Source organism: Onychostoma macrolepis, chromosome 15 (assembly GCF_012432095.1).
Source record: "Onychostoma macrolepis isolate SWU-2019 chromosome 15, ASM1243209v1, whole genome shotgun sequence".
NCBI classification, from domain to species: domain Eukaryota; kingdom Metazoa; phylum Chordata; class Actinopteri; order Cypriniformes; family Cyprinidae; genus Onychostoma; species Onychostoma macrolepis.
This window is the reverse complement of record NC_081169.1, coordinates 16,178,089-16,206,055: the sequence shown is the minus strand read 5'-3', so window position 1 is coordinate 16,206,055 and position 27,967 is coordinate 16,178,089. Positions and strand designations below refer to the sequence as shown.

At 37.7% G+C, this 27,967-nt stretch overlaps 2 protein-coding genes across 2 annotated transcripts; one reads left to right on the top strand and one right to left on the bottom strand.

The window, feature by feature from the left end:
* Positions 1-609: 609 nt before the first annotated feature.
* LOC131520888 (unconventional myosin-XVIIIa-like) lies at positions 610-6,511 on the bottom strand. The gene is made up of 3 exons (XM_058745409.1): positions 6,355-6,511; positions 3,252-4,398; positions 610-3,095 (listed from the first exon to the last, which is right to left on the bottom strand). Exons 2-3 carry the CDS (start codon positions 4,275-4,277, stop codon positions 3,072-3,074), a joined length of 1,050 nt encoding a protein of 349 aa, XP_058601392.1. The 5' UTR covers positions 4,278-4,398; positions 6,355-6,511; the 3' UTR covers positions 610-3,071.
* Positions 6,512-12,147: 5,636 nt separating this feature from the next.
* Positions 12,148-26,020, top strand: appbp2 (amyloid beta precursor protein (cytoplasmic tail) binding protein 2). The gene is made up of 13 exons (XM_058744935.1): positions 12,148-12,523; positions 14,609-14,697; positions 15,764-15,915; positions 15,997-16,120; positions 16,216-16,384; positions 16,466-16,555; positions 16,631-16,698; positions 16,804-16,909; positions 17,006-17,130; positions 18,324-18,409; positions 18,615-18,805; positions 18,980-19,145; positions 22,338-26,020. Exons 1-13 carry the CDS (start codon positions 12,386-12,388, stop codon positions 22,598-22,600), a joined length of 1,767 nt encoding a protein of 588 aa, XP_058600918.1. The 5' UTR covers positions 12,148-12,385; the 3' UTR covers positions 22,601-26,020.
* Positions 26,021-27,967: the final 1,947 nt, after the last annotated feature.

The following is a 27,967-nucleotide window of genomic DNA, read 5'->3' as shown; positions in this document are numbered from 1 at the left end:
CATCATTAAAAAAAATCATTTGCGTTTCAAAGATGAACAAAAGTCTTAAGTCTTTGATGAAAATTACAAGTTTTAGTAGAATTTGGAAGTGATAGTCAAGAGAAGAACACTTTCTTCCAAGAGAACATGGTTAAAATAGCCAGATATCACCTGAAAAATCTTATCGCCCAATATATCTGTCTATCACTAACACAATGCGTTTTAATAAACAATCATTGTTGTTGTCACTTCCACATACTAGAGTACATCCCTCCAATCCTTATTTTAAAACAGCTCCACAACAAAAGCAGCTCAAAATGAATGCTCTCAGAGGACATATTAGATGTTCCAGACAATGCCAGTAGCACAGCTTGCCAAAAGACGAGAGAGGGATAGACAGTGGGGCTAGAGTCAGGGTGACTGGCACAGAATACTCCCACTGACCTGAGGCCATGTAATGAACCATAATGACTACAGCGGGGAGGCTGACTAAGAACTATGCAGCAAAGCAAGTCCCTCTTGTTTGTTGGTAAAACCCAAAATAGCACAGCAGACCCACTCTGGTATGAGATGGAGGTGCTCGCCAGCAACCAATTTGCAGAAGCACATGATGAATCGGTTGGTTCTAATTGTTACGAGACGGTCTGTTACCAAATGGGCAAGAATCACTCAAAACTAAGCTAAACAAATCTTGAGTTTCCTGGAAGTGCTGCCACAAATCTGGCCTATCAATGAGAGTTAAGACTATTCCACAGGAAAAACCATTAGGAAGCCCTTCACAAACATGTGGTTCCATAAACAGGCAGGGCTGATGATCACTTTATTTTTCTAAGCCCATTACAGCAGTATAGTACCATTAGCCAGACGTTAGTGCTTGAGTTAAGATTTATCACAGACACAAATGCTGAACCTGAGAAGCAGGTCCATCCTTACTGTAGGCTACACAGCTAAACTTTCAATCATGTAAATGCAGTAATGATGATGACGATGATGATGATGATAAATTCATCCATGCGCTCTGCCTTTGTGCTGGCAGGCACCTGTAGGTCAGTTCAGCCTGCAGACGTACAGCTGCTCTTCACCTGCTCTTGGCCATGACTGACTACAAAAAATCCGGGGTCTGTTTCAACAAGTACAAAAACACTTAGGACTCCTTTTAACACTCTTTATTCCTCAACCCAAATGATCATGTGGCCAACATTTTACAAAAGTAACTGTCAAAGCCAGGGATTCATCATTTTTCTCAACCAAACCACTGACAAATACAAATTTTTCTGTAAATGCAACAGATGTTTTCGATTTAGAGGCGACTTAATTTAACTGTAATTCGTAAGCTGTAAGAATAGCTGTTTGAGCATGTATGTGTTAAAGCGCTCTGACATAAGTCTGCTGTCAAAGAGTTTCTAAGGAGCTGACGCAATTATTCAACACAGTTTAGTTGTATATTAAATACTGAATATACAAGTAAATTAAATTGCAGTGTAGAAAGAAATGTCGCCAAATTGGACAGACGCAAAAACAAAATTTACTTCACACAGTGTTAACAGCATTTTGTGTTGACAACAGAATTGTAGCAATACGGATAAAAGGAGGAAAGCTGTTCCATGTGTAAATAGCAGATCTGTTTACTCTAAAACGGGTTTAATGAGTTTCACATCACAAAATGTCTAATCACCTAGATTATTTACATTACGTACCCTCTAAAATTGAAACACAAACCTTTTAATAAATATGAATTTAGTAATTTAATTATTTAATAATTAGTTTTAGTGGTCGACCGATTATTGCGAAGGCTAATATATCGGCCAATATTTGGCATTTTTCAATAAGCTTTTCTTTTTTGGCCGATAAGCTTTTCTGTTTGACTGATGTGTTTGAGGCGGGACTTTTATTTGGACAGCGCTGAGAAATATATCAGCTTTATATTGGTGACTGGCCATTCCGCTCTCTGAAATATCGGCATTGACGGTCAAAAAGCAATATCGGTCGACCACTAATTAGTTTATTTAAATTTATTTAATAATTTCATGTTATTTTATTAAATCATTATTCAATAAGCTAAATGTTATTTAATAGTTACATTTATTTGCCAATTTAACTGGTCATTGCATTTCTATCACAATCTTGTAAACCAACAGCAATGTTCTCATGAACCCTTAGAGGACTGTGAACCCCCCGAAGAAAAATACAGTAGCTGCAAAGGGACCATTTAAATTAATAATTGTCAGCAAACAGAAAACTGAAGGGAATAATTATTAAACAGCCAACACCTTTCTACCCCACACAAACACATTGAATGATTCAGATGCACTCTGATTCACAGATTCAAAGCTCATTTGTGTGTCACACCTCTATGTTGTGTGCTCTAATGTTTCACAGACAGCAACCAAACCTTTTAACAAATTATCGAGGTCACCTAACTGCATGTTACTCAGCAAAAGAGTATGTTAATTGAATGTACTGTTTTCCAAGCAAGCAAACAACATTGCTAAATGCTGGGAATCCAATGAGTATAGTTATCAAAGAGTCTTACATAATGCCCTCAGCGGTTACTGTAGGAGGAAGCTTTGTGAGTCGTCTCAGCATCAACATGTGCAACTTGCACGACAGCAGCCCAGATTGGTTCCAGCCAAGTAGTGGCACACATGTTAGTTAGTAAAGACACAACCTCCACCCATCCTAGAGAAAATAAAACATTGACGCCAAAGTGCCGTTCTTATCTGTTCTCCAACAAGGAAGCAGCGCATAACACGACAGATAAGTTTCAATGGTTTCCCTCTGTCAAGGAATACCGAAAGAGCTGTGCCGCCCATTCATCACACTCTTCTCACACAAGAAAATGCGCCTGAGCAGCATCAACAGCAAGTGCAATTTATAGTTACATACCAAAACTAAATTGTGACCTGTGTGCTGTTACATGTGAAATTTCCATGGGGAAAATTCTGAATTTACTGCCGCACTGTGTCCAACTATTACACAACAAACTGCAAAGAAAAACACAAACAAAACTGTTTCAAAGCCTGTCATTAAAGTCATCACTTGTGGAAAGCTGGAGGAAGAAAAGATTCTGTTAGACACATCTTGACAGATGTTCATCCTGGAAAGGAATCCGCTTCCTGTTGCACAAGAACATGTTCATCTTAAATTATGTTCTTGTACTCTCGAGAAGAGCCAGTTGGCTCCAAATGTGTAAGAGCTGGGCAGGCTTGTGGGGAGTTGCCTGGAAAGACTGCGATCATGAACGAGAGAAGAGAGAGAAAGTGTGGACTTACGTCAAATGCTTCCCGCCGCAGCCCTTCGGTGTTCCTCAGCCAGCATCGGCTCAGCTCGCTTAGCTCCAGAATGGGCTGAACCTTCAGCCGAACCGTGTCACCTGATTGCCGAATCATCTCCACGATCTCATCCCTGTTCTTGTTCTCCACATTTCTCCCGTTGATCTCCACCAGCCGGTCTCCAGGAACCAAACCAAGAGCCAGGTCCTTGGTACCAGCACCTGGTTCGGCAAAGTGGACCACTCGGCGATATACCCCTCCATCAGTGCCACGGTCCAACATGGTGGTGCGCCGCAAGGAGAACCCAAAATCCCCAGTGTTCCGCCTCTGAAGAACCAGCTCCCGAACTTCAGGCGTCTGCGGTGGCACGACAGCAGGCAAACGGAGATCTGCTGGAAACGTCTTATCCACAATCTCAGGAATCTGCACCTTTTTTCCAGTAGGAGGCTGTTGCTGATGATGTTGAAGACTTGGCTTACGTTGGGGGTCAAAGATCTTGGTTTCTACCTGTGGAGACGGGGCAGCCGAGTTCTGCCCAGAAGGTGTGGAACCTTCGGATGGACTTTCTTCTTTATTCCTCTGAGAAAAGGAGAAACGCTTCATGATGGAACCCATTTGCGAGTTCTGCATGGCGAGAGAGCCGAACCTAGCCGCCCGCTCCTTGACAGAGCTCCGGTGGCCATCTTGGCCGTAATCGGCCTTCAGATCATCGCTGGAACTGGCCGCGCTGAGCTGATCTGCATCCAGGACCATGCTGCTGCGGTTACTAAGGCCATCCGACTCTATGTCGGTCAGGTTGAGCTCAGTGCTGCTGGCGACTTTAATAGGTATCGGGTTTGAGATCTCCAACTTGTTCTTGGAGTCCCGTTTGGAGCTCCGATTGAGGTTGAAGAAACCCCGTCTCATGCTCATTTCATCCAGGCTTCGGAGCTCAGCTGCTGACATCCGTTCCCTCCGGTCTCTCTTGTCTTTTTTCTCCTTCCTGACGCCATCCTTCTCCTTGTCTTTTTTCATCAAGTTGAACATACTGTCCCCAAAAGTAGTCTACGTTCCACTACAGAAGCACCAATGTTTTCACAAGTAAGCGATTTTTCCATACAGAGACAGAGTGGCTTCTGTACATCCAGAGTGGATTAATTATGGCTACCTGGAAAAAGAAAAATAACATAACATCAATAATTGTATCATTTTTCATTTTTCTCTGCACAATTAGACTCTTTTAGATGCCAGTCAAGTCATAATTTCCTACTGAGCTACAAATGCCTTCCAATATGAAATCATTTTGTGAAAAAGTACAGACAAATTATGTAGAAATCATTGACTGGCCTTCACAGAAGAAACAAACTTCTGTATCATAATGTGGCATGACAGCATTTACCAGGGGTGCGTTTGGCAAAAGCCACTTATGGTTGCAAGTTCCATCATTACCATTTGAGTTCAATGGAACTTGTAACCATAGTTAGCCAACAATGCTTTTGGGAAGTGCACCCCAGAACAGCAAAATTGACTGGTTTTAGAGTAATGAAGATACAGTATCATTATTTCACTATAAGGATGTGAATCAAACAGGGTTTAAGGCATTAGGGAGGTGCTATGTAAGCCACGGGGCTCTAACATTCCTATTTTCCCACCAGCGGGAGACTTCATCATCCAAACAAGTTCCATTAACAAGGGGCCAAATTCTTCCCCATAATACAGGAAGGCAAATCAGGCAATTCTTCCCCATAAAAGGCTTTATGCAACGCACGCTTAATGCAACGTGATACTACCTAATACTACCTACTCTACTAGTTCTAGTACTATTCATAATTTGAGTTCACCATTAAAATACAAATGCAAAAAAATACTACTGAACCCTAGCTTGTATAAACAATTAAGGCATCAACATTAATTATGATAATAATGCTACTAACGCTCAGTGCATTAGTTATTCTCATTTTCTTTTTCATCAGCATCAGTCTCTTACAGATTATTAGCTTCATTTTTGTCCCCTGACGTGGGGTTTTGAACATGCTCAGCATGTTTGAACTAGCTTAAAAAAAGATAAAGTCTCCTATAAAAAAGTACTACGGTAAAATTCAACAGCATTTCTTTAAAATACAACACTTCTTATTGACTCGATAGATAGATAGATGGACAGATGGATGATTAGACATCCGTATGATAACTGGTTTTTACATCCCATGATAGATAGATAGATAGATGGATAGATAGATAGATAGATAGATAGATGAAATCCATCATTAGACTGTCTCATGTAAACTTCTCTACTATAGTTTTAGCTGATACAACAATAATTTTGGTAACATTATATTAAATTATACAGTTATGACAATGGCTGAAAGATTGCTGAAAGCTTATTTTAACAGAGGTACAGCAATCGATCGTTGTATTAACTATGTAATTTTGGAGACTGTTGTTACCGTTGTCAATTTCTGTAAGAATGAATTTAATGATACATTGCAATACTGTCTTTTTATAAACAGATGGACTTGCACTTGACCGTTGACATGAAAGGAAAGCGAGGGCGACTATGTTACAATTAAATAAAGAATTATGTTACAATGCCTGCGGTTTGCTTACAATGTATCATTGACGCATTAAAGGCCAGACAGATAAAAGCCAGGCGAGAGTCACTTTGAAGAGAAGCACGTTAGGACAAGAAACCTTCTTATATAAATTTGTCCGGTCAGTCAACCGGAGCAGCGAGAGACTCGTCAATCATCTGCGGCAGGAAAGCCAAACGCTAACGCTCAAGATCAGCCGCTAAGCCTTTAAATTAGCTGGACACGGACTGAGACTGCAAACACAGACCACCAGAGTATACAGATTTTAGCGAGAAACTACCGAACCTAATAAACCCGTAAGGTCGCTAATGAACAGTGAATGTAACAATCCTCCGGCTACAGTTAGCAGGTCAGTTAGCATGAGTAAGTGGCTGATAAGGGTCCTTTCTTCGCCTCTATATCCAGCAGCGGACTGCTGTTGATCCCAGGCTCACATCCCTGACATGAGATTTTACCTCCTGGAAATAACTGGATATTATCTCGTTTACGGAATTTAAACATAAATGTATATATACATAAAAGTCGGCTGCACTCACCGTTGTGAAATATCCAGTTGTTTGGCTGGGAACGGTATTGTTTCTGTTCGCTCTATCCTCTAGATGGGCGCAGCTGAACGTGAGCAGGCGCGCGCTGTTGTAAATATATAGTGATAAAGGCGGTAGGTTGGCCTCATGCTGCTTATTGTTTAGTGAGAAGAAACGGCGACACCTGCTGCCTGCGTTAGGAACTACAGCTGCGGAAGTCGATGCCATAGGAATTGATTGGGATAATAATAGAATAATATCAACAACCCATTGTGTCGTTTTGCTTTTGGTGGTCATCAGCTGTAAAATCATCTCAGAATAGATCTAGGATGTATAAAAAGGTCTCGATTAGATAGGTATGGGTCATGGGTTATTATCATTAACTAAAACTACTATTGCTAATTGAAATAAATCTGAAATTTAATCTGAAGCATTTATGGTAATCAATTGGTAATAAATAAAAAAGCTAAAACTGCAACTGAAATAAAAATAGATGAAACCTAAATAGTCATAAAAAAAAACACCTAATAAAAAGACAAAAGCACAAAATACAAATACACAATAATTAAAACAAAATAAAATGAAAACTAAAATAAAGTAAAAGTTTATTTTCAATATCAGTAAAATCTGTTTCATTTGAAGCACCAAAATTACTAACTGGCAATAAATAACCCTAACTAAATCTTAACTATAACTAAATAAGAATAAATGAAAACTAAATACTGTAGTAATATTAGAAAACTAATAAAAATGGCAAAAGCACGTAACAAAATTACACAATAATTAAATTAAAATTTCAATAAAAACTTAAAATAAAATAAAAATTCATGTGAATAAAATGTTAATTTGTATTAATAAAAAATTAAATATTATATAAATAATACTAAAATAACACAGGTCTTTTAGTAGATCTTGGGGTTATGGTCTTCTTAATTAGATCACTATCTAATGCCCTGACCCTCTGCCAGCTTTTTTTGTTTAGTTTCTAAATGCCATCATATATAGCACTGTATATGCGTTGGTACACAAGTTTGACAACATCTTTATAAAATGACCTTATAATTATAGTGACACATTTGAAAAATAAGTTTGCAATTTGAAGTGATCATTGACATTTAAAATGCTCACAAATCAGCCAAATTATATTTTGTTTTGTACTTGTAATTGCTTTTGGGCTTATTATGTTATTAATCATAATCATGTCATTTTGTGTATTTTATTTATAGTGCATATGGTCTAACACAATTATTCAGGGATGGGGTAATTTGTGATTTTTGCTTAACTGGTTAACCATTTTAACATTTCATATTGTAAAATGTAAGCAATTGTTTTTAAGTAGTTCATTAAAAATAATGAGAAATAATGGTTACAATTATACTAATGAGATATAAGATAGGATCCTGCATGATACTATCAGCGGCACAAATGAATACTTAATCCACATTATATGAGGAGACAGAGCGAAATAACATTCAGACTAATGGCATCCATTCATTTAATTTCACTAGGCTAAAATGCTAATTTCTCGCCTACAAAAGTGTTACATAAAACAAGAACTGAGATTTTAAAGAATTTTCTTATGGTGCTGCAAAATGGATTTTACTAATAGTGGCCATTAGGTGATGCCCACGAGCAAATTTCAAGTCTCTCACAAGGGAAGGAACATCTCTTTGCATCTCTGTTGTATTCTGAAATATATTTGTATCAGTGCAAAATAATAATATTTTGCCATTTTCTATTGAGTTCATATGTTCTCTAAACTGCAGAATGATGTAGGCTACTTAAAACAACCGCAAAAACATGTTAAACAAGAAAGCCTACAATTTATCAGAAAACTGTTTTTGTTGGCTTGCTTTTTGTATACTAAATAGTAGAGAATGTTTTGTATTTTTGGGAAGGGGTTTTCAAACTTTTTTTGTCAGCCGAACAACTTTGACCTAAAATATTTGCTTGAAGTAGCCTAAGATCCCCTGAGATTGTAAGTTAATATTTTAAGGATTTAACAACACATTCAGTGGTCACTGTTTTTCCGAACGAGTACAATATTTTATTATTTAAATTAAGTGTGTCATTTTGATTGTTGAATGTTTTAAAATGATTTATGCATTTTAATTGTACCTTGAAACTCTGTGACTGTTATGGCACCTGGTATGTGAACACACAAAAAAATTGAGAGCATGATTCGAAAAAGTTAAGTGGTCGTAAAAAAAAGTGTCACACTCATGGTCTTCGGTCAAAAATGACCGACCATAGGAAATGAATGGGAAACGTGAAAAAATTAAAAAGTACAGACATTTTTTGTGTACACAATCTACAAATCCCCAACAATGCAGAAAAACATTGCACAGCAATGAAGGGGTGAAACTCTAAAACATCTAGAGTGCAAAATCAACACATCCACTCATACACACGCGCACACACACACACTTGTACACACACACACCCCAATGAACTGGTGTGCCTGTAACACAGCAACTATGTAAAATAAAATCAATAATTCAACTACATTGCAGTTAAAAAGTGGACAACAAGGAATGGGTTATACTCAAAACATCAAGAGTGTAAAACAGATACATCCACTCACACACACACACACACATACACACTCAAATGACTTGGTATGGCTATAACCATATAGCCAAAATGAGTTAGAGTGAAATAAGAGGTTGAAATCAGATCAGACCCTGAAGGATTAGGCTCTGATAAAGCATTCTTCTTCATTTTTGTTACATTTTTATAGTTTTTAATGTTGTGTGTAACAAAATGCTTTGTGTTCAGGGTTGACTAGTAATAATAATGCAAAAATCTATATAATACCCTATATAATAATAATAATAATAATAATAATAAATATGCAAAAAAAAAAAAAAAAAACCTTGACACAAAAGTAGTCTTTGAGAATGCCTAAATATAAATTTATATCGACAACTTAATAAAAAGTAAAAAATTATGTCTAAAAACAACTAGGGAATTCACAAGACTCTCTATAGAGTCCTATACAGGCAACTAGTGGTTACACCATGAAATTACATGTTTTTCTTTCTTTGCTCCGCCAGGAGGCTCTAATCTGCATTCAAAAAATTGGATTTTAAAGGCCTAGTGGGTCCGTGTACGTTGCGTTCATTCGTTTTTTGATTAAATATTGAAAACCAAAACATGAGAAAACGGCATTTTCATTTTTCGTTTTTTCAAAAAAATGAAAAAACAAGAAATCGGCTTGTTTTTCCGTTTTTACATTCAGGGTTAGAAAATGGATAAACAGCTTGAATGTTCGATTTCCACGTGTGGGAGGGAATTAAACGCCCCTTTTCACTGATTGGTCAAGCCAAAAATAAAACGGTGCCGTCATGATGTCGTCTTCAGTAGCCTACTGTGTAACAGATAAGAGTCCTCCGCTGTTAAAGCGTTTATTGCAACTCCTGCATCTCTCTCTCATCAAACAACCAGACTAACAAATGAACGGGGTTTACTTCTGTGTAGTCATAGATTCTCTATGGCAATTATTAGGTGCTTATTGCAGAAATATGTATGTACCTTGGATCTGCAGCCACATTACCCTTTTAGTCTATTTCTTTGGCGCACCGCACATTTTATTTAGCTGTCCAGTTATCAAAATCTGTGTAGCAATGCTGCGTGACGCACTGGACAACACTGGGCGAATGCATTTACTTTATAGTGAAGCGCAGAGCAGTATTGATAGTATATCCAGCAGTCATAACTTTTAATTTAGACAGTACAGTTTCATTAATAATGAGTATAAATTGATTTCATTTTAGACACAAAACAGTCACAAAACACAGGCGTTTCATTCTTGAATGAATCGTTTGAGCGAGTGGTTCAATGACCCATTTGCTTTTTGAACGAATCGGTTGAATTGATGACTCTATGACTCATTCATCAACACAATGACTTGCCGCCACCTACTGGCGATGTAACCTTCATAATTCAAGTATCCAATTGTTTCATTTTGTCACTCATTCCATATTTCTGTAGGCTATTCAAAATGTTTTTGTTTAAAACATTAACCTAATTCCATAATGAAATTGCTGTGTTAATGCATTTATATGACAGTATCGTATAAACTTCTCTATGAAAAATAAATAAATAAATCAAAATAATAATCAAAACGATAAGATACACTAAAATCGATTCACACTAAAATCGATACTGGTCTGCACTTCACTATAATGTAAATGTCACGCAGCTTTGCCACACAGATTTTGAAAACTGGACAGCTAAATAAAATGGGCTGTGAGCCAAAGAAATAGACTAAAAGGGTAACGTGGCTGTAGATCTGAGATACATACATATTTCTGCAATAAGCACCTAATATTTGCCGTATAGAATCTATGCCTGCACAGGAGTAAGCCCTTGTCTAGGCGCTGCCCCAGTATGGTTTGTGTCAAGCCACTTGTTAGTCTGGTTGTTTGATGAGAGGGAGATGAACGCAGGAGTTGCAATAAACACTTTTATTCTGTTGCACAAAACTGAAGACGACATGATGACGGCACCATTTGATCCTTGCTTGACCAATCAGTGGAAAGGGGCTTTTCATTTCCGCCCACACGTGGAAATCGAACATTCAAGCTGTTTATCCATTTTCTACCCCTGAATGTAAGAACGGCAAATCAAGGCAATTTCTTGTTTTTTTTCTTTTTTTTGAAAAAACGAAAAACGAAAATGATGCGGTTTTCTCGTGTTTCTTTTTTCAATTTTAAATCAAAAAACGAATGAACGCAACGTACACGGACCCTAGTGTCTATTTTCATCTGAAATACTGCATAAATTGAAAAATAATTTGAAAAAAAAAAATGTTTGTACTATTTTCAATGGGAAAAATCTATCATAATTATTGCATAAATATTAAATAGTACCATAAAATTCTCTCAAAATACAAAAGAAAAAGAAAAATATTATTGAACAAAAATATATTAGACTGATTTTACTGAAGAAAAAAAAAATTTAATTTCAGGTGTCCGGTCACTTTTGACCGTGAAGGCCATGAGTGTGACTCCCAAATAAGGAATGCAGAAGGGTTAACTAAACATCATGTTCCATGAAGATATTTTGTAAATTTCCTACTGTAAACATATCAAAACTTAATTTTTGATTAGTAATATGCACTGCTAAGAACTTCATTTGAACAACTTTAAAGGCGATTTTCTCAGTATTTTTTTTTTTTTTTTGCACCCTCAAATTCCAGATTTTCAAATAGTTGTATCTCGGCCAAATATTGTCATTGGAAAGCTTATTTATTCAGCTTTCAGATGATGTCTCATAAAAATCAACCCTTATGACTGGTTTTGTGATCCAGGGTCACAATTGTGCCACAAAATTTGATTAAAGAGATTTCCATCGTCCTCCCAGCAGCCCAAGGTTGCCAGGTTTTCACCACAGAACCCGCCCTATTGCTACTCAAACTAGCCCAATGGCGTTTCGAGGGGACCCCGGTAAAAATCACGGCCCGGTGTGTAAAATACACGTTTTTTTGGCGAGGTTCCCCTGGTAAAATTCACATTGCAGGGGCTAAATTATTGGGGTCGCTTCAACCCGCAGTTGCGTCAACAGTGTTAGCCCAGTTCCGCGGGAAAGCCGAGGATTTGGCAACACTCAGCGGCCGTTATTTTGAACTACAACGGGGTTGCCAGGTTTTCACAACAAAACTCTCCCAATTGCTACTCAAAACTAGCCCAATCGCGGTTCGAGGGGTTCCCGCGGCAAAAGCACGGACTTGGCAACACTGAACTATAGTCAAATGCGCGTTCACTGAATGCGAGCCGAGCTCTAGCTCTACGTCATCGCCCAAAGTGTCATAGAGTGGGCGGGGCATCTCGATCGGGGATGAGCTTTAAACATGAGAGCATAACCTTAGGGTTGTGTTCTCTATCATAACAGTCCGTTTCGATCTCTAAAAGCGCTTCCAGCTGCGGGGGTGTATGAGGAGCATCAGAGTAAAGAGTTTTACCTCGATCAGGTAGCGAAGGAGGTGAAAGTAGGAGTGGAAGAGGGGGGGCTGTGGTTGGATTTAGTGAAAGAAAACAATATGGCCGCGGTGGAGCTGGAATGGATCCCTGAGACCCTGTACAACACCGCTATCTCAGCCGTGGTCGACAACTACGGCCGATCGCGACGGGACATCCGCTCTCTGCCTGAAAATATACAGTTTGATGTGTACTACAAGGTAAGAAGGAAAGCAAATGGGTTCAGTGTGGAACAAACGTTAAAAGCATCTGACACTTTTTACTAGCAGCTCGGCTAACAAAAACTGAAGCGACCTCTCAGCGGAGCGTTGGTTAGGAGAGACTCGAGCTACCAGACGATTTAACCGTTCAAGTTTTCTGTTTTGAGAGTCCACTCGTTTTCTGTGTGGCAGTTTGGGTGAAGGCAGGTTGAAGTGGACACTATGTTCCAGTTATCTTAGCATGTAGCTTATCTACTGCTGCATGAGATACAGCTCTCTGGGTCAAGACTAGTTAACTATATAACACAGTGACATCTCACTCTTTACCCTCTTAACCTTATTTATGGGTACGAGCCCAGTGTAATATGTTTATTATAATGTCATATTAGTATTTAAACCATAACCGTGTTTCTAACGACTTCATAAGATAAGACAACTGACATCTGTATATGTGGTTTGAATGGTTTGTCACCAACCAATGTGAAAAGTATTAATAAACACTTCAGTATAATAGACACGTATTTGACAGAATAATAGAGGCATGGTAACACTTAATAAGGTCCCTTTTGTTAACATGAATTAACAATTAAAAATACTTAATTGTATTTAATGATTATTCCAACATTTAGCCTATTAATAAATTATTAAAATCTAGTTGGATCTCTTAATATTATAAATTTAATGCACGGTGAGCTAATATGAACTAAAAGTGAACAGTTGATTTATTTATTTTTTTAAACTAACATTAACAAAGAATAATAAATATTATTTTTAGTTAATGTTAGCTACTGGTTTTACTAATGTCAACTAATGGGAGCTAATTGTTAAGTGCTACTGCATACATTTACGTATAAAACCATCAAATTACTTATTTTATCTCATTAATCTTTATGTGAAATATGTTAAAAACTGTATAAAATAATGCATTTTTCATGTGTTTTGAGGCCACTTAGTGCAACCTGATTTGCCTTTTTAGATTATTTATTTAGGTTTGGAAATATGTGATTAGACCCATCCCACTGTTTCTATTTTTTATACAAAGGCTATCAGAGTTTGTTGTCCACAAATGACTAATGATTGATAAAAATTGTATAAATATTCTGCATGTCTGTATTACCAAAGAGAGGACTGCATTTATTACTGTAGCTCGTCAGTTTAGTTGAAATGACTTGACTTAAATTAAGTTTTACTGAAACCCACAATACCAGAGAAGAATGTTAAATGGCGTAATCGTTCTTTCTTTTGGTAGTTCAGTTCTACTTAGAATAGTGATTCTCAACCAAGGGGAATTTTGAGGGAGTGTAAAGATGGCTTAAAATATTTTGAATAAGACAAACCAAGCATTAAAATCATAAGTTGTTAACTTATTTCACACCCTCAACACACCCTTTATTTGTTTATTTATTTATTTACGAATGAATGAAGAACCAGTGTTCCAACTGTCTTGAAAATACTGGATAAATGAGGTAGGCTTAAGTGATATCATGTACATTAATAAAAACTTATTACTCAATTTTTATGTAACATGCTTTATATTATACTTTTTTATAACTATACTTTTTCTAGTTATGCCAAGTTCTAAAATATTTTCCCAGGTAGAAATTGTAAGCAGTCAAATATTTGTAAAAAATATTATTATCCATAATCCTTTTTCAGTAAACCAAGAAATACTAAAAAAAAAAAAACGTCATGGGGCTTTTGAATATTGTTGTGGACAGTTTGGGAACTTGGAGTCAAAAAGCCTAATTTAGGATAATCATAGATTTTAGCCTCAAATATAACAGTAAGGGTTAAAATACTCTGTTGTGAAGATAATTTAACCATTTAATCTTTGCATTATGTTTTTCACAGCTTTGTACAGTCAGGCTATTTGGTGTCGGATACCAGATGTGCCAGATCACAAACAAAATGTTATTGGCACGTGTATTGATCTTGCACAAACTCTTCCTGATTGTACATTCTGTTTTCATAATGGCTACTTTTCCTGGTTTTCTGGCTCTTTGCACCCCCAAGGGAAGGCTTGAGTTGTCTTTGTGTCACATGTACAATAGGGTCAGCAATCTCACATTTCTTCATGTGTTCCAGCTTTACCAGCAAGGCCGGCTCTGCCAGCTGGGAGGGGAGTTCTGTGAGCTGGAGGTCTTCGCTAAAGTCCTCAGGGCCTCTGACAAAAGGTATTTGAGTCCACACTTACTCTGTCTGTCAAGGTAATATAGCTCAAATCCATATCTTAATGATGTGTTTATGGCCACGCTGAATGAGATTGAATGTGTATTTTGGGCTGATGATTCAAATCTCACATGATGTATGGTGCAGGCCTTTATTGGCATCTTCACAAGACTTGGTTGTAGAGTAATTTATGTGGTGATAGACTTTGTCACTATTCAGAAACTAATTTGATCATGTTTGTACTCATTTTTTTAAATGTTAAATATTGATAGACTGTATCTTGGGCTTGGTAAGATTTTTTTTTTTTTTTTTGAAAGAAGTTGTTAATGCTCACCAAGTCTGCATTTATTAAATCGAAGATACAGTAAAACTTAATATTGGAAAATATTGCAACTTCAAAATAACTGTTTTCTATTTGAATATATTTTAAAATGTAATTTATTCACGTGATGGCGAAACTGAATTTTCAAACAGTCTTCAGTGTCACATGATCCTTCAGAAATCATTCTAATATGCTGATTTGCTGCTCAAGAAACATTTCTTATGATGATCAAAATTGAAAACAGTTGTGCTGCCTAAAAATTTTGTGGAAACAGTGGTACATTTTTGTCAGGATTCTTTTAATGAATAGATAGTTAAAAAGAACAGCATTTATTCGAAATAGATTTAAAACAATGTAAAAGACTTGACTGTCAATTATGATCAATTAATGAAGAAAAATGAATTACTTTAAAATAAAAATCTTACTGACTACAAACGTTTGAACAGTAGTGTATTATATGGAAAGTTTATAGTGTATATGTAAATATGCAAAGTGTATAGCATATTATATCAGCCATCCTTCTTTCTAGATATTAGCTTTGATTTAAAAAAAACTACGTTGGTCCATCAGTAGTAATATAATATTAATTATATAGTATTTGACATTGCGTAAAGTTAAAGAAGCATCCCTATTCTGTCACTTATATATATTTGCATTTCTATATACAACTTATATACAAATGCAAAATATTTTTCATAAGGCTCTATTGATACTTGTGTGAAAGACTAAGTACATATATTCTTTCACAGGCACCTCCTACACCACTGCTTCCAGGCTCTGATGGACCACGGTGTAAAGGTCGCTTCAGTCCTGGCCAACTCTTTCAGTCGCCGATGTTCATACATCGCAGAGTCAGATGCGCATGTGAAAGAGAAAGCTATACAGTTTGGCTTTGTTTTAGGTATGGCTGATGTGGCTCACTTTTCTGCTTTTTCAGCTTGTAATAACAAGCTGTTGCAATAACACTTTGCTTGGATATCAGGTGGCTTTTTATCAGATGCCGGCTGGTATGGAGATGCAGAGAAAGTCTTTCTGTCTTGTCTCCAGCTGTGCACATTACACGATGAGGTTCTTCACTGGTATCGTGCAGTGGAGTGTTGTGTGAGGTGAGTGAATGGTCAGCTCGAGTCTCTTCTAGCTCTAAATGGTCATATTAACAGTGAGTAAATGTTATTAGTATCTTATTCATGTGTTATGCCAGGTTACTTCATGTGCGTAATGGCAACTGCAAATACCACCTGGGAGAAGAAACTTTCAAACTGGCCCAGTCTTACATGGACAAACTAGCCAAACATGGCCATCAGGCTAATAAGGCTGCCCTGTATGGAGAACTGTGTGCCCTACTCTTTGCCAAAAGCCACTATGATGAGGCAAGTACCATTGCAGATATCCCAGAAGTCTGTTTGAAGAATGGCTGCTCTACAGCTTAATGTGTTCCTAATGTGTTTCAGGCTTATAGGTGGTGTATAGAGGCTATGAGGGAGATCACAGTTGGCTTACCTGTGAAAGTAGTAGTTGATGTTCTCAGACAAGCCTCTAAGGTTAGTGATTGTTAGATATTTTATAAATATATGTGAACTTCTTTTCCATTAAATAATGAATATTGATCCCTGCAGGCATGTGTTGTTAAGCGGGAGTTTAGGAAAGCTGAACAACTGATAAAACATGCAGTCTTCTTGGCGCGGTAAGCACTATCAAGCGTATTTCTTTTTTAAGCATGGGTGGTGTTGAAATTTTGTTCTGTTTGGCAGCAATGAAATGCTTATGTATTTCCACATTTTGTTTTCAGGGAACATTTTGGGCACAAGCACCCAAAATACTCAGATACACTACTAGATTATGGATTTTATCTATTAAATGTGGATAATATCTGTCAATCAGTGGCCATTTACCAGGTGAGCCAAGAATTTTAAAAAGTATAAATAAAGGATTTTCTCATTCTTTGAAAGATCATTTGTGATTTACTTGTTATGGATGTGTTTTACCTTCAGACTGCACTAGATATTCGGCAGTCAGTGTTTGGAGGAAAGAATATTCATGTTGCAACTGCACATGAGGACCTGGCGTATTCGTCCTACGTCCATCAGTACAGCTCTGGTAAATTCGACAATGCACTGTGAGTATCTCAATCCCGTCCTGGGTGCATTAGTTACATGTTCAGAGAAAAAAAATATTTTAAATCATTTTGAACCATAATTGCATCTGTGTCAGGTGGCTAAATGGATAGTACAAGTGTTTTATGCACCTAGTTTGTTTGGTGTGTTCCACTCGTCGGGCTTTGGGCGTCGGGGCGTCGCGGATCGTCGGTGAGAGAGAGAACTCTGATTGGATGTTCAGTTTAGCGAACGAGTCCGTGCAGGAGAATTAAAGCGAAAGTGATGAAAACGGGCAAGTAAATGATGTGACATGATCTTGCCCAAGCATTCCAATATGCGAATGTTTTCATAACAACATGAGCTGCTTAAAATAATGAAAGTTATCAACGTAACTGATATTCAAAATGTTAAGCAAGCACTGCTTCGTTTACGTTTCGTATATCTGCATATATCTCGTATATCTTTGTTTCGGTTTCTCCGTTTGAATAACGAATATTTACTATTGATAGCTGCTGATATAGACGGCTAACTCCTCTCATGCAGGTGCAGAACGCGTGTGTTCAGTTTGCAGTCAGCTGAAGTCTGTGCGGTGTGTTCACATGCAGCTTTTTTGTCAGGCGCTGCTGACGCGAGGGGACAACACCGTCAGCTTTCGTCGCCACTAGTTCTTTGAAGTCGGCTTGGTGTGTACCGGGCTTCAATCATAAAGAGCACATCAATTGCAGATGATTGATGGACAGATGACTCTTATGAGCTGGTTCTTTTAAAGAACTGTCAAAAAAAACATTTGAATCATTCTAAATGAATCCTGACAATGAGTAATTAAAGTGTATTTGTTTGTTAGTCAGAGGCAAAATAGCATTGCTGTTTTTATGAAAGAAGACAAACATCCTAATTAGATCACCATGAAAATATGAATAATTGAATTGGTGTTGTGAGTCACTTCTTCAAAAGCAAGCTGCCACATTGCTCTATTCATACAAAGACAAAAACAGTATTTTGGTTGCAACTAATCCCATATGAACTTTTATACCATTTTATTTGTCCCTTGAGTGTTAAGAAGTCCATGACACAGATGACCAGTAGTTGCCCTAAACTTTAACACAATTAAAGTTGTTCTTGTAGAACTGTTTTGTCCTCTGTTTTTTTTTTTTTCATGGAAATGTTTATTGAATAACATGTACCCATTTCATACTTTGAATTTTGCTTTTAGATTCCACGCAGAACGTGCCATAGACATCATAACTCACATTCTCCCTGAAGACCATCTGCTGCTGGCCTCGTCCAAGAGGGTGAAAGGTGAGACTAGCAATTTGAAAAACTTTCATAACTCTCTTCATTCACAGCTGCATTACTGGAATGACAACATTAAGATGGCCCTTGACAGTTAAAAGTAGTATTCTCTTTTCACTCATCATTTAGTTTGTTTAGGTTATGATTTTTAAATTTGTTTAAAAATCATGTTTCGTCAAGCCAATTTATGTTTCTGATCTTCCATCTCAAGCCCTTATTCTGGAGGAGATCGCCATTGATTGCCATAACAAAGAAACGGAGGAACGCCTCCTGCAGGAGGCCCATGATCTGCACCTCTCCTCCCTGCAGTTGGCCAAAAAAGCTTTCGGAGAGTTCAACGTTCAGACGGCAAAACACTACGGGAACCTGGGCCGCCTCTACCAATCCATGCGCAAATTCAAGGTGCTTATTAATTATTCCTTATTTAAACCCGTAGTATAAGTAAATCATCGGAAGTGGATCATTGTGCAAGCTGTGTGCTTTTGTTTTCTGTTGTGTAAGCTAAACTCTACATAGAGTGATTTTGAGGTCGCTCTTGGGCTGACTGACCTTTCCATGGTGTGATTTGTAATGCAGGAGGCAGAGGAGATGCACATCAAGGCCATTCAGATCAAGGAGCAGCTGTTGGGACAGGAGGACTATGAGGTGGCTCTGTCAGTGGGACACTTGGCCTCGCTCTACAACTACGACATGAATCAGTACGATGACGCAGAGCGTCTGTACTTGCGTTCCATCGCTATTGGTGAGGGTTATGTTTGTTGTTAACGCATTTTGGGTGGGAGTGCATGATATCTGTACCATCAGACAGTTACTGACCTTTTTCTTTTTGTAAATTATTAATTAACTTAATGTTGAATAAACACTTTGGACGAAATAGGATATTTAATTGTAATGCTCATTTCCACATGACATTTATCTTTGCTGTCATCTAATACTTAAATAGTTTTTTGAAAACATTAACATTTTAATTTTTTTACATTTTTAATGAATGATTTCGATTAATTTTTTATTTAAATAATGTTTATAATTAAAAACAAAACTGGGAAAAATGAATAAACATGTATGTTGTAGGCATGGGACGATAACCGGTTTCAAGGTATACCGAAAATTCACGGTTTCAAAACCACAAAAATTTTCCGTTATACCATTCCTGCTGTCAACGACGGAAAGTGCAGGACTCTCTCAGTTGTGAGCAGTGAAGAGCGTAACGAGTCACACGACCCCTTCTCCTCCGGTTGGTGCGAGCAACCTGTAGTGTTGTCAAAAGACCCGGTACTTTGGTACCAAGTCGGTACTAAATAAATGAAAACGTCACGGTACCAGGTTTTTTTAAGTACCGGTGGTACCGAGTACCTGGTCAACCTGGTTCTCGACGCGTATGGCCCTATGATGAAAAACACGGACGGAATCTCGGAATCTAGTTATAAAAATGGAATTTACAGTTTAGCACGGAATTTGTCAAAGTTTGGATGAATTAATCAAAAGTAGGTCATTACACTTAAATCAAATCGCGATATGGACTAGTATCTGTAAATATTAATCCGCAAAAGTCGATTCAGATATGAATCCCCCATGTTCTGCGAGTCTCTGTGTGAATGAATTTTTTTTATTTTTTTCACTACACTGAAGCACGCGTGATGCTCGTGGTGATTTCAGCATCTGCCGTCTCAATGAGGACATAAATACGTAAACAACATCTACAGAACTGCTCTGAGAGTCACTTCACGAGCATTTTACCGTTTCATTTGAGTAAAACCAGCCTCATATCGTATAGCTACACACAGAAATTTAAAGGTATTCACGGCAACCCGTCAAAATAAAAGTTTATCTTAAAGACATTGTGCCAGAAATATATTACTATTATTTAGTAGAATGTATGTGATACTATTACTACTGTTGAAAATTTTTTTTTATTTTTAAAGAAATAATCACACAATATTTCTTCCATATTTTAATTTTAATAGTAAATCCCCTTTATTTACCAAAAAAATAAAATGTGTTTAAATTTCATTAATTAAAAGACAAATTAAATTTGGGTGAAACTTGTTGTTTACTGTTTTTCATACTTTTATTACTTGCGGAAAAACTTGAAACACAATTTAAAGGTGCTGTATGTAGGATTGACACCTAGAGGTTGAACTAGGTATTGCAGTCCAAATTAAAAATATTGGAGACAGTTTTTTTTCACCCGGCCCCTCCTCCTCAGACTTGACGCACACGCAGGTTGCCAGATTAACGACACCAACAGGAACGAGCGCACATGACGATGAATACAATTAAATACGCTGTGTTTTCCGCCAGCTGGCAACCCGAGGTGCCGAAATACGATTGGGTAAACTGGCAGTGGGCGGGTTTCACAAACCATAACAAACACAGACATTCCGGGTCGGAATGCACATTTTCAAAGGAGGATAACTGACTGTAGCATTGTTTTTCAGATAAACAAGTATGTTAACTTAAGCATGTTTCTTAAATATCTGCAAACATATTATGGTATTTTTATGCTTTAGTAGAGTCAAAATCCTACATACAGCACCTTTAAATAAGTATAAAGAATGGCATTGATTTTTGTACATTTTATTTTTGTTTGACTTTTATTATTAAAAATAGTGTTTTTTAATTAGCATGTGTTACCGAAATTGGTACCGAGAACCGTGGATTTTCACTGGTATCGGTACCGAATACTGAAATTTTTCTCCCTCTTTCATCCTCGATCAAGACGGAGACCCATTCGCCGGTTGTTTCAATGTTGAAATAAATACTATTTGGCTTGCTACCGAGGCTGATAACATGGCTAATTAACTAGCTAACGTCAACTAGTTTCCTCCCTCATGCTACTTCACAGAGCGGGGAATAGCAGACTAAAGTACTACGTTTCTGCAATTTAGTACAATAATTAAATTTAGCTGGTATCACGTCTATAATTTTAAGCCCTCTGCCATTGTTTACATCTGTTCAAAATCACGTCATTTTAAAAAAACAAACTGCTGGCTCTCAGGTGTCTTTGCCACTGTTTGAGTGTTATACGGAGAGAGACTGTGTGTGTGTGACACACTCGTGCTTTCTCCTTATGTGAATGTGCACACATCTTTGTACCTCGCCGCTCATAACTTGGACTGAAAGATGAATGTGTAGAAAGAGAGCATATCTCCAAAAACCTTGTTGAGCTGCAGGTTTAATGACTGCATTTTTAAATGTTTTTTTACAGAAATTATGTTTTGATTTGTTTTTGATTATTGAGCTGCAGGTTTAGGCTCACTTAAGTGACTGCGCTTAATTTAATTAACAAGAATTCAATTATTTATTTTAATTATTTAGCCTGACATGTTTGCTGTTCTATATGTTTCTTAAAAATACAATTTTAATATTAAAATTTTAAATAAAAAAAAAAACTTTTAAAATTTAAAAGGGTTCATTTTAGTTTAGTGTTTTATTTTTATTCTGTTTAGATAAAATAATAGTGAATTGTAATATCTGCCATTTATCATGAAAATAATTATAAATCTGTATTGGCCACAATTTAAAAATCTTGCATTCCTAATTGTGGGTAATTTATAGTACTGTTAAAAATTATTTTATGCTCACAAAAGCTGCATTTATTTGTTTGCTCAAAGATACAGTAAAAACAGTAATATTGAAAACTTATAATTATTGAGAGAACTTGAAAATGTCTATTTTCTCTGTTTATATATTTTAAAATGTAATTTTTTCATCATAGCATCATTACTCCAGTCTTCAGTGTCACATGATCCTTCAGAAATCAATCTAATATGCAGATTTGATCTGCTCAAGAAACATTTCTAATTATTGTCAGTGTTGTGGTGCTTAATATTTTTGTGTAAACAGTAATATATTTTTACTGACCCCAAACCTTTGAGCAGTAGAATCATATTCTTAATCTAAACATAAACCATATGTCTGTTGTTTCCTTCAGGCAAGAAGCTGTTTGGGGAGGGTTACAGTGGACTGGAATATGACTACAGAGGCCTGATAAAACTGTACAACTCAGTTGGAAACTACGAGAAGGTCTTTGAGTACCACAATATTCTGTCCAACTGGAACCGTTTAAGGGACAGGCAGTTTGCGGTAGCCGATGCGCTGGAGGATGTCAACACGAGCCCCCAGGCCACAGAGCAGGTGGTGCAGTCTTTCCTGCTTTCCCAGAGCCACGGAGCCGGGCGTCCCTGCTTGGGCTAACGGCCGGGAAGCCCACCTGAAACATAGATGTGCACACCCACCCCCATTTCACACCCTCACATCCATTTATTCACAAGTAATCCAGATGGGCGGGGAGTGTGATTATTATCCTGAGTTTCTCAAGGACTGTCAGTACACTTGTACCAGCAACTCCCCAAAACCATTTCCTTAAAATGGGAGAAAAACCATGACATATTTGCGACCATGCTAACACTCATGATGGATAAGCAACCATTCATCGAATTCATTCACTCTCCTTTGAAGAACCCGACCATTGAGTTGAATAAAAAAACAGCGCAGTCTGACAAAGACGGAAAACTTCCACACCCTCTATTCTTTTTTAAATTTTATTTTGTATTTGAAGGAGAGTCGGTCCACACTACAGGAATACTTTGTTTATCACCGCTTTGTCTATGTGTGGAGGAAATTGCTCTGCGCAGCTCCCACAGAACGAGATTCGGCATCGTTCATATAACCGAGTGAAGGAACATCCGTAGACATCCGTGTCCCCATTAACACGAGGATTAGAGCTCGACTTCATATAATGCAAAGCTTTGCATTTGAGGATTACCTGTGTGCTCTCTGGAAAATGAGACCAGCCATGTTACATTATGGACCATTGTGTTTATTTTTGCTTCTTTTTTTATTATTAATTCATGTCACGTGTGAAATTTACGGACCAGTGAGTTTACGATTGCTCTAGATACCTTGTTTTAAGTTCTCTTCTGGTTTTGTATTCCCTTAGTACTGACATAGCTTATTTTAAACTGCCAATAATTTATATGCAAGGTATGCTACAACTTGTAGGTGTAATGTTGCAAACGGATGAGCCAAAATGACTTCTGTTCATAATAATAATATGTGTGCGACCACAGCTAATTGCCATAATATGAACTAAACAGAGTGGGAGGACGAGTTCACAAAGCTGGCTTTCTGTCATAGCGGAGCCTTATTCACGCACACGCGCACACACACACACACACACACACACACACACACACGATATAAGCTGAAGCGGTGATAGTTATAAGACAAGGTTTCCCAGGTCGTTGTTGTTTTCCTTTCAGAGCTCGGCCCCGGGCGGCGTAGATTAACACCCCTGGCCCACTGCCAGCTGACTGGACATAGAGAAAAGGGCTGAGCGCAGCACCTGTCATTGTGAAGAGGCTCCCCTGCTGGGGAACCTGCGGTATAGTGCATAGGGGTGTGAATCCACGCATGATTGTGTAGTAGTGCAATATTTGCGGAACACACCTGTACCACTCCAAAACCAATCAGTCTGACTCATTTCACTGCCGCTCCTCTCTCGATCCATATCCAAAAGCCACACAGACTCATTTCAAGTTTGAATGAGGATCGTTCAGATTAAATTGGTATCCTTTTGTCACACCTTCATAAAGAACTCATTGCTGAAACACAGCCTTGCTGCGGGCTAGTCATGTAGAATGTGCTTTTAGTGTCTCGCTACATTTTAGCTCCTAGCTGGCAGCACCGGGACCCCAGATCGAGCTGAAGTCCCAGCCTTAGTCTTAAAGGACTCTCAGCTGGCTGGGATCTGCTTTGTCTGCTTTTTTTTTTTTTAGCTCGCTTTGAACGAAACCTCCACCTGCAGCTTTTCAAACACCTTTAGCCCCGTAAACAGAACAAGAGATGGCTTAGGACATGTGAGGGACTATATTTCGCACATTTTGACTCCTTAAAAATCCCTTTATTGTTGTGTTTGAGGTTTTATCGTGAAGATTTAGGTGGTCTTAAAAAGGAAAGTCCACCTAAAATGAAAATTCTGTCTTAATTTGCTCACCCTCATGTCATTCCAAACCTGTATGGATTTCTTTCTGCTGTGGGACGTGAAAGAAGATATTTTGAAGAATGTTGATAACCAAACAGTTTCCATTGACTTCCACTGTATGGACAAAATTGCAATGGAAGTCAATGGGAACTGAAAATATCTTCTTTCATGTTTCACAGAAGAACGAAAGTCATACAGCTTTGGAAAAAGATGAGCTTGAGTAAATGATAGAATATTCATTTTTGGGTGGACTATTCTTTTAATACCATATTTGAGGCAGCAAGGTAAGGACAGGAATTTGCCTTGGTTAGAGAGATGGAATATTGTAACAAATAAACTGTGATCTTGCAAATTTTGTAAGTGCATTTCCATTGACTATGTGCTGTAAATTGACTGAATTAGTGGGAGTTCTCATATCAGATGATGAGTTTAGGAATATGAACATCAAATGTGAAAATAATGCACATGGGAAACAAGTAAGCTTGGTGGATGCTGAATGAATTTATAACGTAGCTCCGATTGCTTCCTTCTGAATGTCGATTCAAGGGCTTATTTGTCAACCTCAAGTGGTATTTCATGGTCAGAAAGATGATTGATCACTGTTGATCAAATCCAAAATGCTTCTCCATCTGAATAGGCCACAGTTCCCCAAAAATCAAAGGTGCTTCTGGGTCAAATGTTCTCTATTTTTGCATGTTTAAGTAAATGTATATAGATGTAGATGCATAGCTACAAGTGGTTATTGTCCCAGTGAGCTCCATAGTGACAGAAGAAAAAAAAAAACTATTTTACTGAGCAGTTAATAAATGTCCCATGAAATAAGAGAAAAAAAGAATGAACTTGGCGACTCTGAAGTGTTAAACTGATCACAGAAATTAATAAATAGCATCCTCTGACAATGAAAGCAATCCTGTCACTTCAGCTTTTCTGCCCTCAGAGAGTTGGAGAATGTAATTAAGGGTTGATAGCTGATACAGTGGGTCCTTTTAGATGCTAATTATCTTTATGAAGTCCTCAGACATGCTGCCACGTGTAGAGTGTGATTTAGCCAAAGTGCTGTTTCCGATGGACGATGGCGATCTATGATGTAACAACCTATGAGTGGACGTGATCTCTTATGACTTTCTTTTATTGTCTATATTCATTGGAGACACTCTAGAAGAGTTTTTGATCAAATCCAATGACAAAGAAGAGGAAAAACATGTTATTTAACAATGATACTGACTGTTACCCTGGAAATGTCAGTAACCTGTGCCACAGTGAGCCTCTGCTTGGATTCTCTTCAGTCATTGGCTTTATGTAACTCACCCTCAGTAGAGTCTTCTGTACATTGTACATCTGTAACCACCAAATCATTATTAAACTCATTTGTATCCACTATTGTGAAAATCTGTAACTACTTCTAACACACAAAAAAAAAACAATATAGAGCTGTCTAATAGACTACAACGAGCAATATTGCTTCTTAAGTATTAAAGTTGCTTTATTTTTTGCCTTTACATGATTATTCTCCACCTGTTCCTGAAGTCAGTGTGATATGTTGAGTCCATGAGTTGAATGAATGAATCCACCCTCTTTTAGGTGGATTGATGACTGAACAAAAAATAAAAAATAAAAGACTGTACTCAGCATGTGTACGTCTGGAAGATATTTTCTCACTTTTTCACTATAGTCATCATTACCAGATGTTTCATTTTTTTAAATCTTTCCCAAATTACTGTATCTGTCCTTGAAATATTTTTAATGTCATTCATTATAAACTACTGTTCAGTTTTTATTTTAAGAAAGTAATACTTTTATTCAGCAAGGATGCATTAAATTGATCGAAAGTGACATTTATAATCTTACAAAAGAATTATATTTCAAATGAATATCTTTTATTTGCACAGTTATTGATTATTTTTACATTTATGCATTTACCAGATGCTTACAATGCATTTGTAGGCATATTTTATCAGTTCATGCATTACCTGAGAATCAGACTCATGACCTTGATATTGCTAGTGCCATACATTACTGTTTGAACTGCAGAAACAATAAAGTACCAAACAATAAATACAAAATAAATACATGAAGTGCAATTTTTGCATCAAGAAAATCTAAAAAAAAACAATGTAACTGTTATAGTGCAAAAAGCCCTTTCCTAAAAACTGCATTTAAGGACTCTAGCACACATTATTCCTCTGCTGATTTTGTACTTTTGCCCATTGACAAAGAAATGATCAGTCTATAATTTTAATGGTAGGTTTATTTGAATAACAAAAAAAAACAAAAATCCAGAAAAATGCATTTCAAAAAAGTTATAAATTGATTTGCATTTTTAGGAGTCAAATAAGTATTTGATCCCCTATCGGTCAGCAAGATTTCTGGCTCCCAGGTGTCTTTTATACAGGTAAGGAGCTGAGATTAGGAGTACTCTCTTAAAGGGAGTGCTTCTAATCTCAGCTTGTTACCTGTATAAAAGATAACCTGTCCACAGAAGCAATCAATCAATCAGATTCCAAACTCTCCACCATGGCCAAGACCAAAGAGCTGTCCAAGGATGTCAGGGACAAGATTGTAGACCTGCACAAGGCTGGAATGGGCTATAAGACCATCGCCAAGCAGCTTGGTGAGAAGGTGACAACAGTTGGTGTGATCTCCCTCGGACTGGGGCTCCATGCAAGATCTCACCTCGTGGAGTTTCAATGATCATGAGAACGGTGAGGAATCAGCCCAGAACTACACAGGAGGATCTTGTCAATGATCTCAGGGCAGCTGGGACCATAGTCACTAAGAAAACACTTGGTAACACACTACGCCTTGAAGGACTGAAATCCTGCAGCACCCACAAGGTCCCCCACCTCAAGAAAGCACATGTACAGGCCCATCTGAAGTTTGCTAATGATTCAGAGGAGAACTGGGTGAAAGTGTTGTGGCCAGATGAGACCAAAATCCAGCTCTTTGGCATCAACTCAACTCGCCGTGTTTGGAGGAGGACCCCAAGAACACCATCCCCACCGTCAAACATGGAGGTGGAAACATTATGCTTTGGGGGTGTTTTTCTGCTAAGGGGACAGGACAACTGCACCGCATCAAAGGGACGATGGACGGGGCCATGTACTGTCAGGGCCAGGGCACTCAAAATGGGTCGTGGATGGGTATTCCAGCATGACATTGACCCAAAACACACCACCAAGGCAACAAAGGAGTGGCTCAAGAAGAAGCACATTAAGGTCCTGGAGTGGCCAAGCCAGTCTCCAGACCTTAATCCCATAGAAAATCTGTGGAGGAGCTGAAGGTTTGAGTTGCCAAATGTCAGCCTCGAAATCTTAATGACTTGGAGAGGATCTGCAAAGAGGAGTGGGACAAAATCCCTCCTGAGATGTGTGCAAACCTGGTGGCCAACTACAAGAAACGTCTGACCTCTGTGCTTGCCAACAAGGGTTTTGCCACCAAGTACTAAGTCATGTTTTGCGATGGGGTCAAATACTTATTTGACTCATTAAAATGCAAATCAATTTTTTTTTTAAATGCGTTTTTTTTTTTTTTTTTGTCTCTCACAGTTCAAATAAACCTACCATTAAAATTATAGACTG

What these genes read in the sequence shown, in the direction of transcription:
- LOC131520888 (XM_058745409.1), bottom strand. Translation starts at nt 4,277, where the DNA reads ATGTTCAACTTGATGAAAAAAGACAAGGAGAAGGATGGCGTCAGGAAG. An exon ending in TGCGGCGGGAAGCATTTGAC is followed by an intron (nt 3,096 to 3,251) that starts GTAAGTCCACAC and finishes CTTGTGCAACAG; the next exon opens with GAAGCGGATTCCTTTCCAGG.
- appbp2 (XM_058744935.1), top strand. Translation starts at nt 12,386, where the DNA reads ATGGCCGCGGTGGAGCTGGAATGGATCCCTGAGACCCTGTACAACACC. An exon ending in ACAGTTTGGCTTTGTTTTAG is followed by an intron (nt 15,916 to 15,996) that starts GTATGGCTGATG and finishes CTTGGATATCAG; the next exon opens with GTGGCTTTTTATCAGATGCC. An exon ending in CATGCAGTCTTCTTGGCGCG is followed by an intron (nt 16,699 to 16,803) that starts GTAAGCACTATC and finishes TTTTGTTTTCAG; the next exon opens with GGAACATTTTGGGCACAAGC.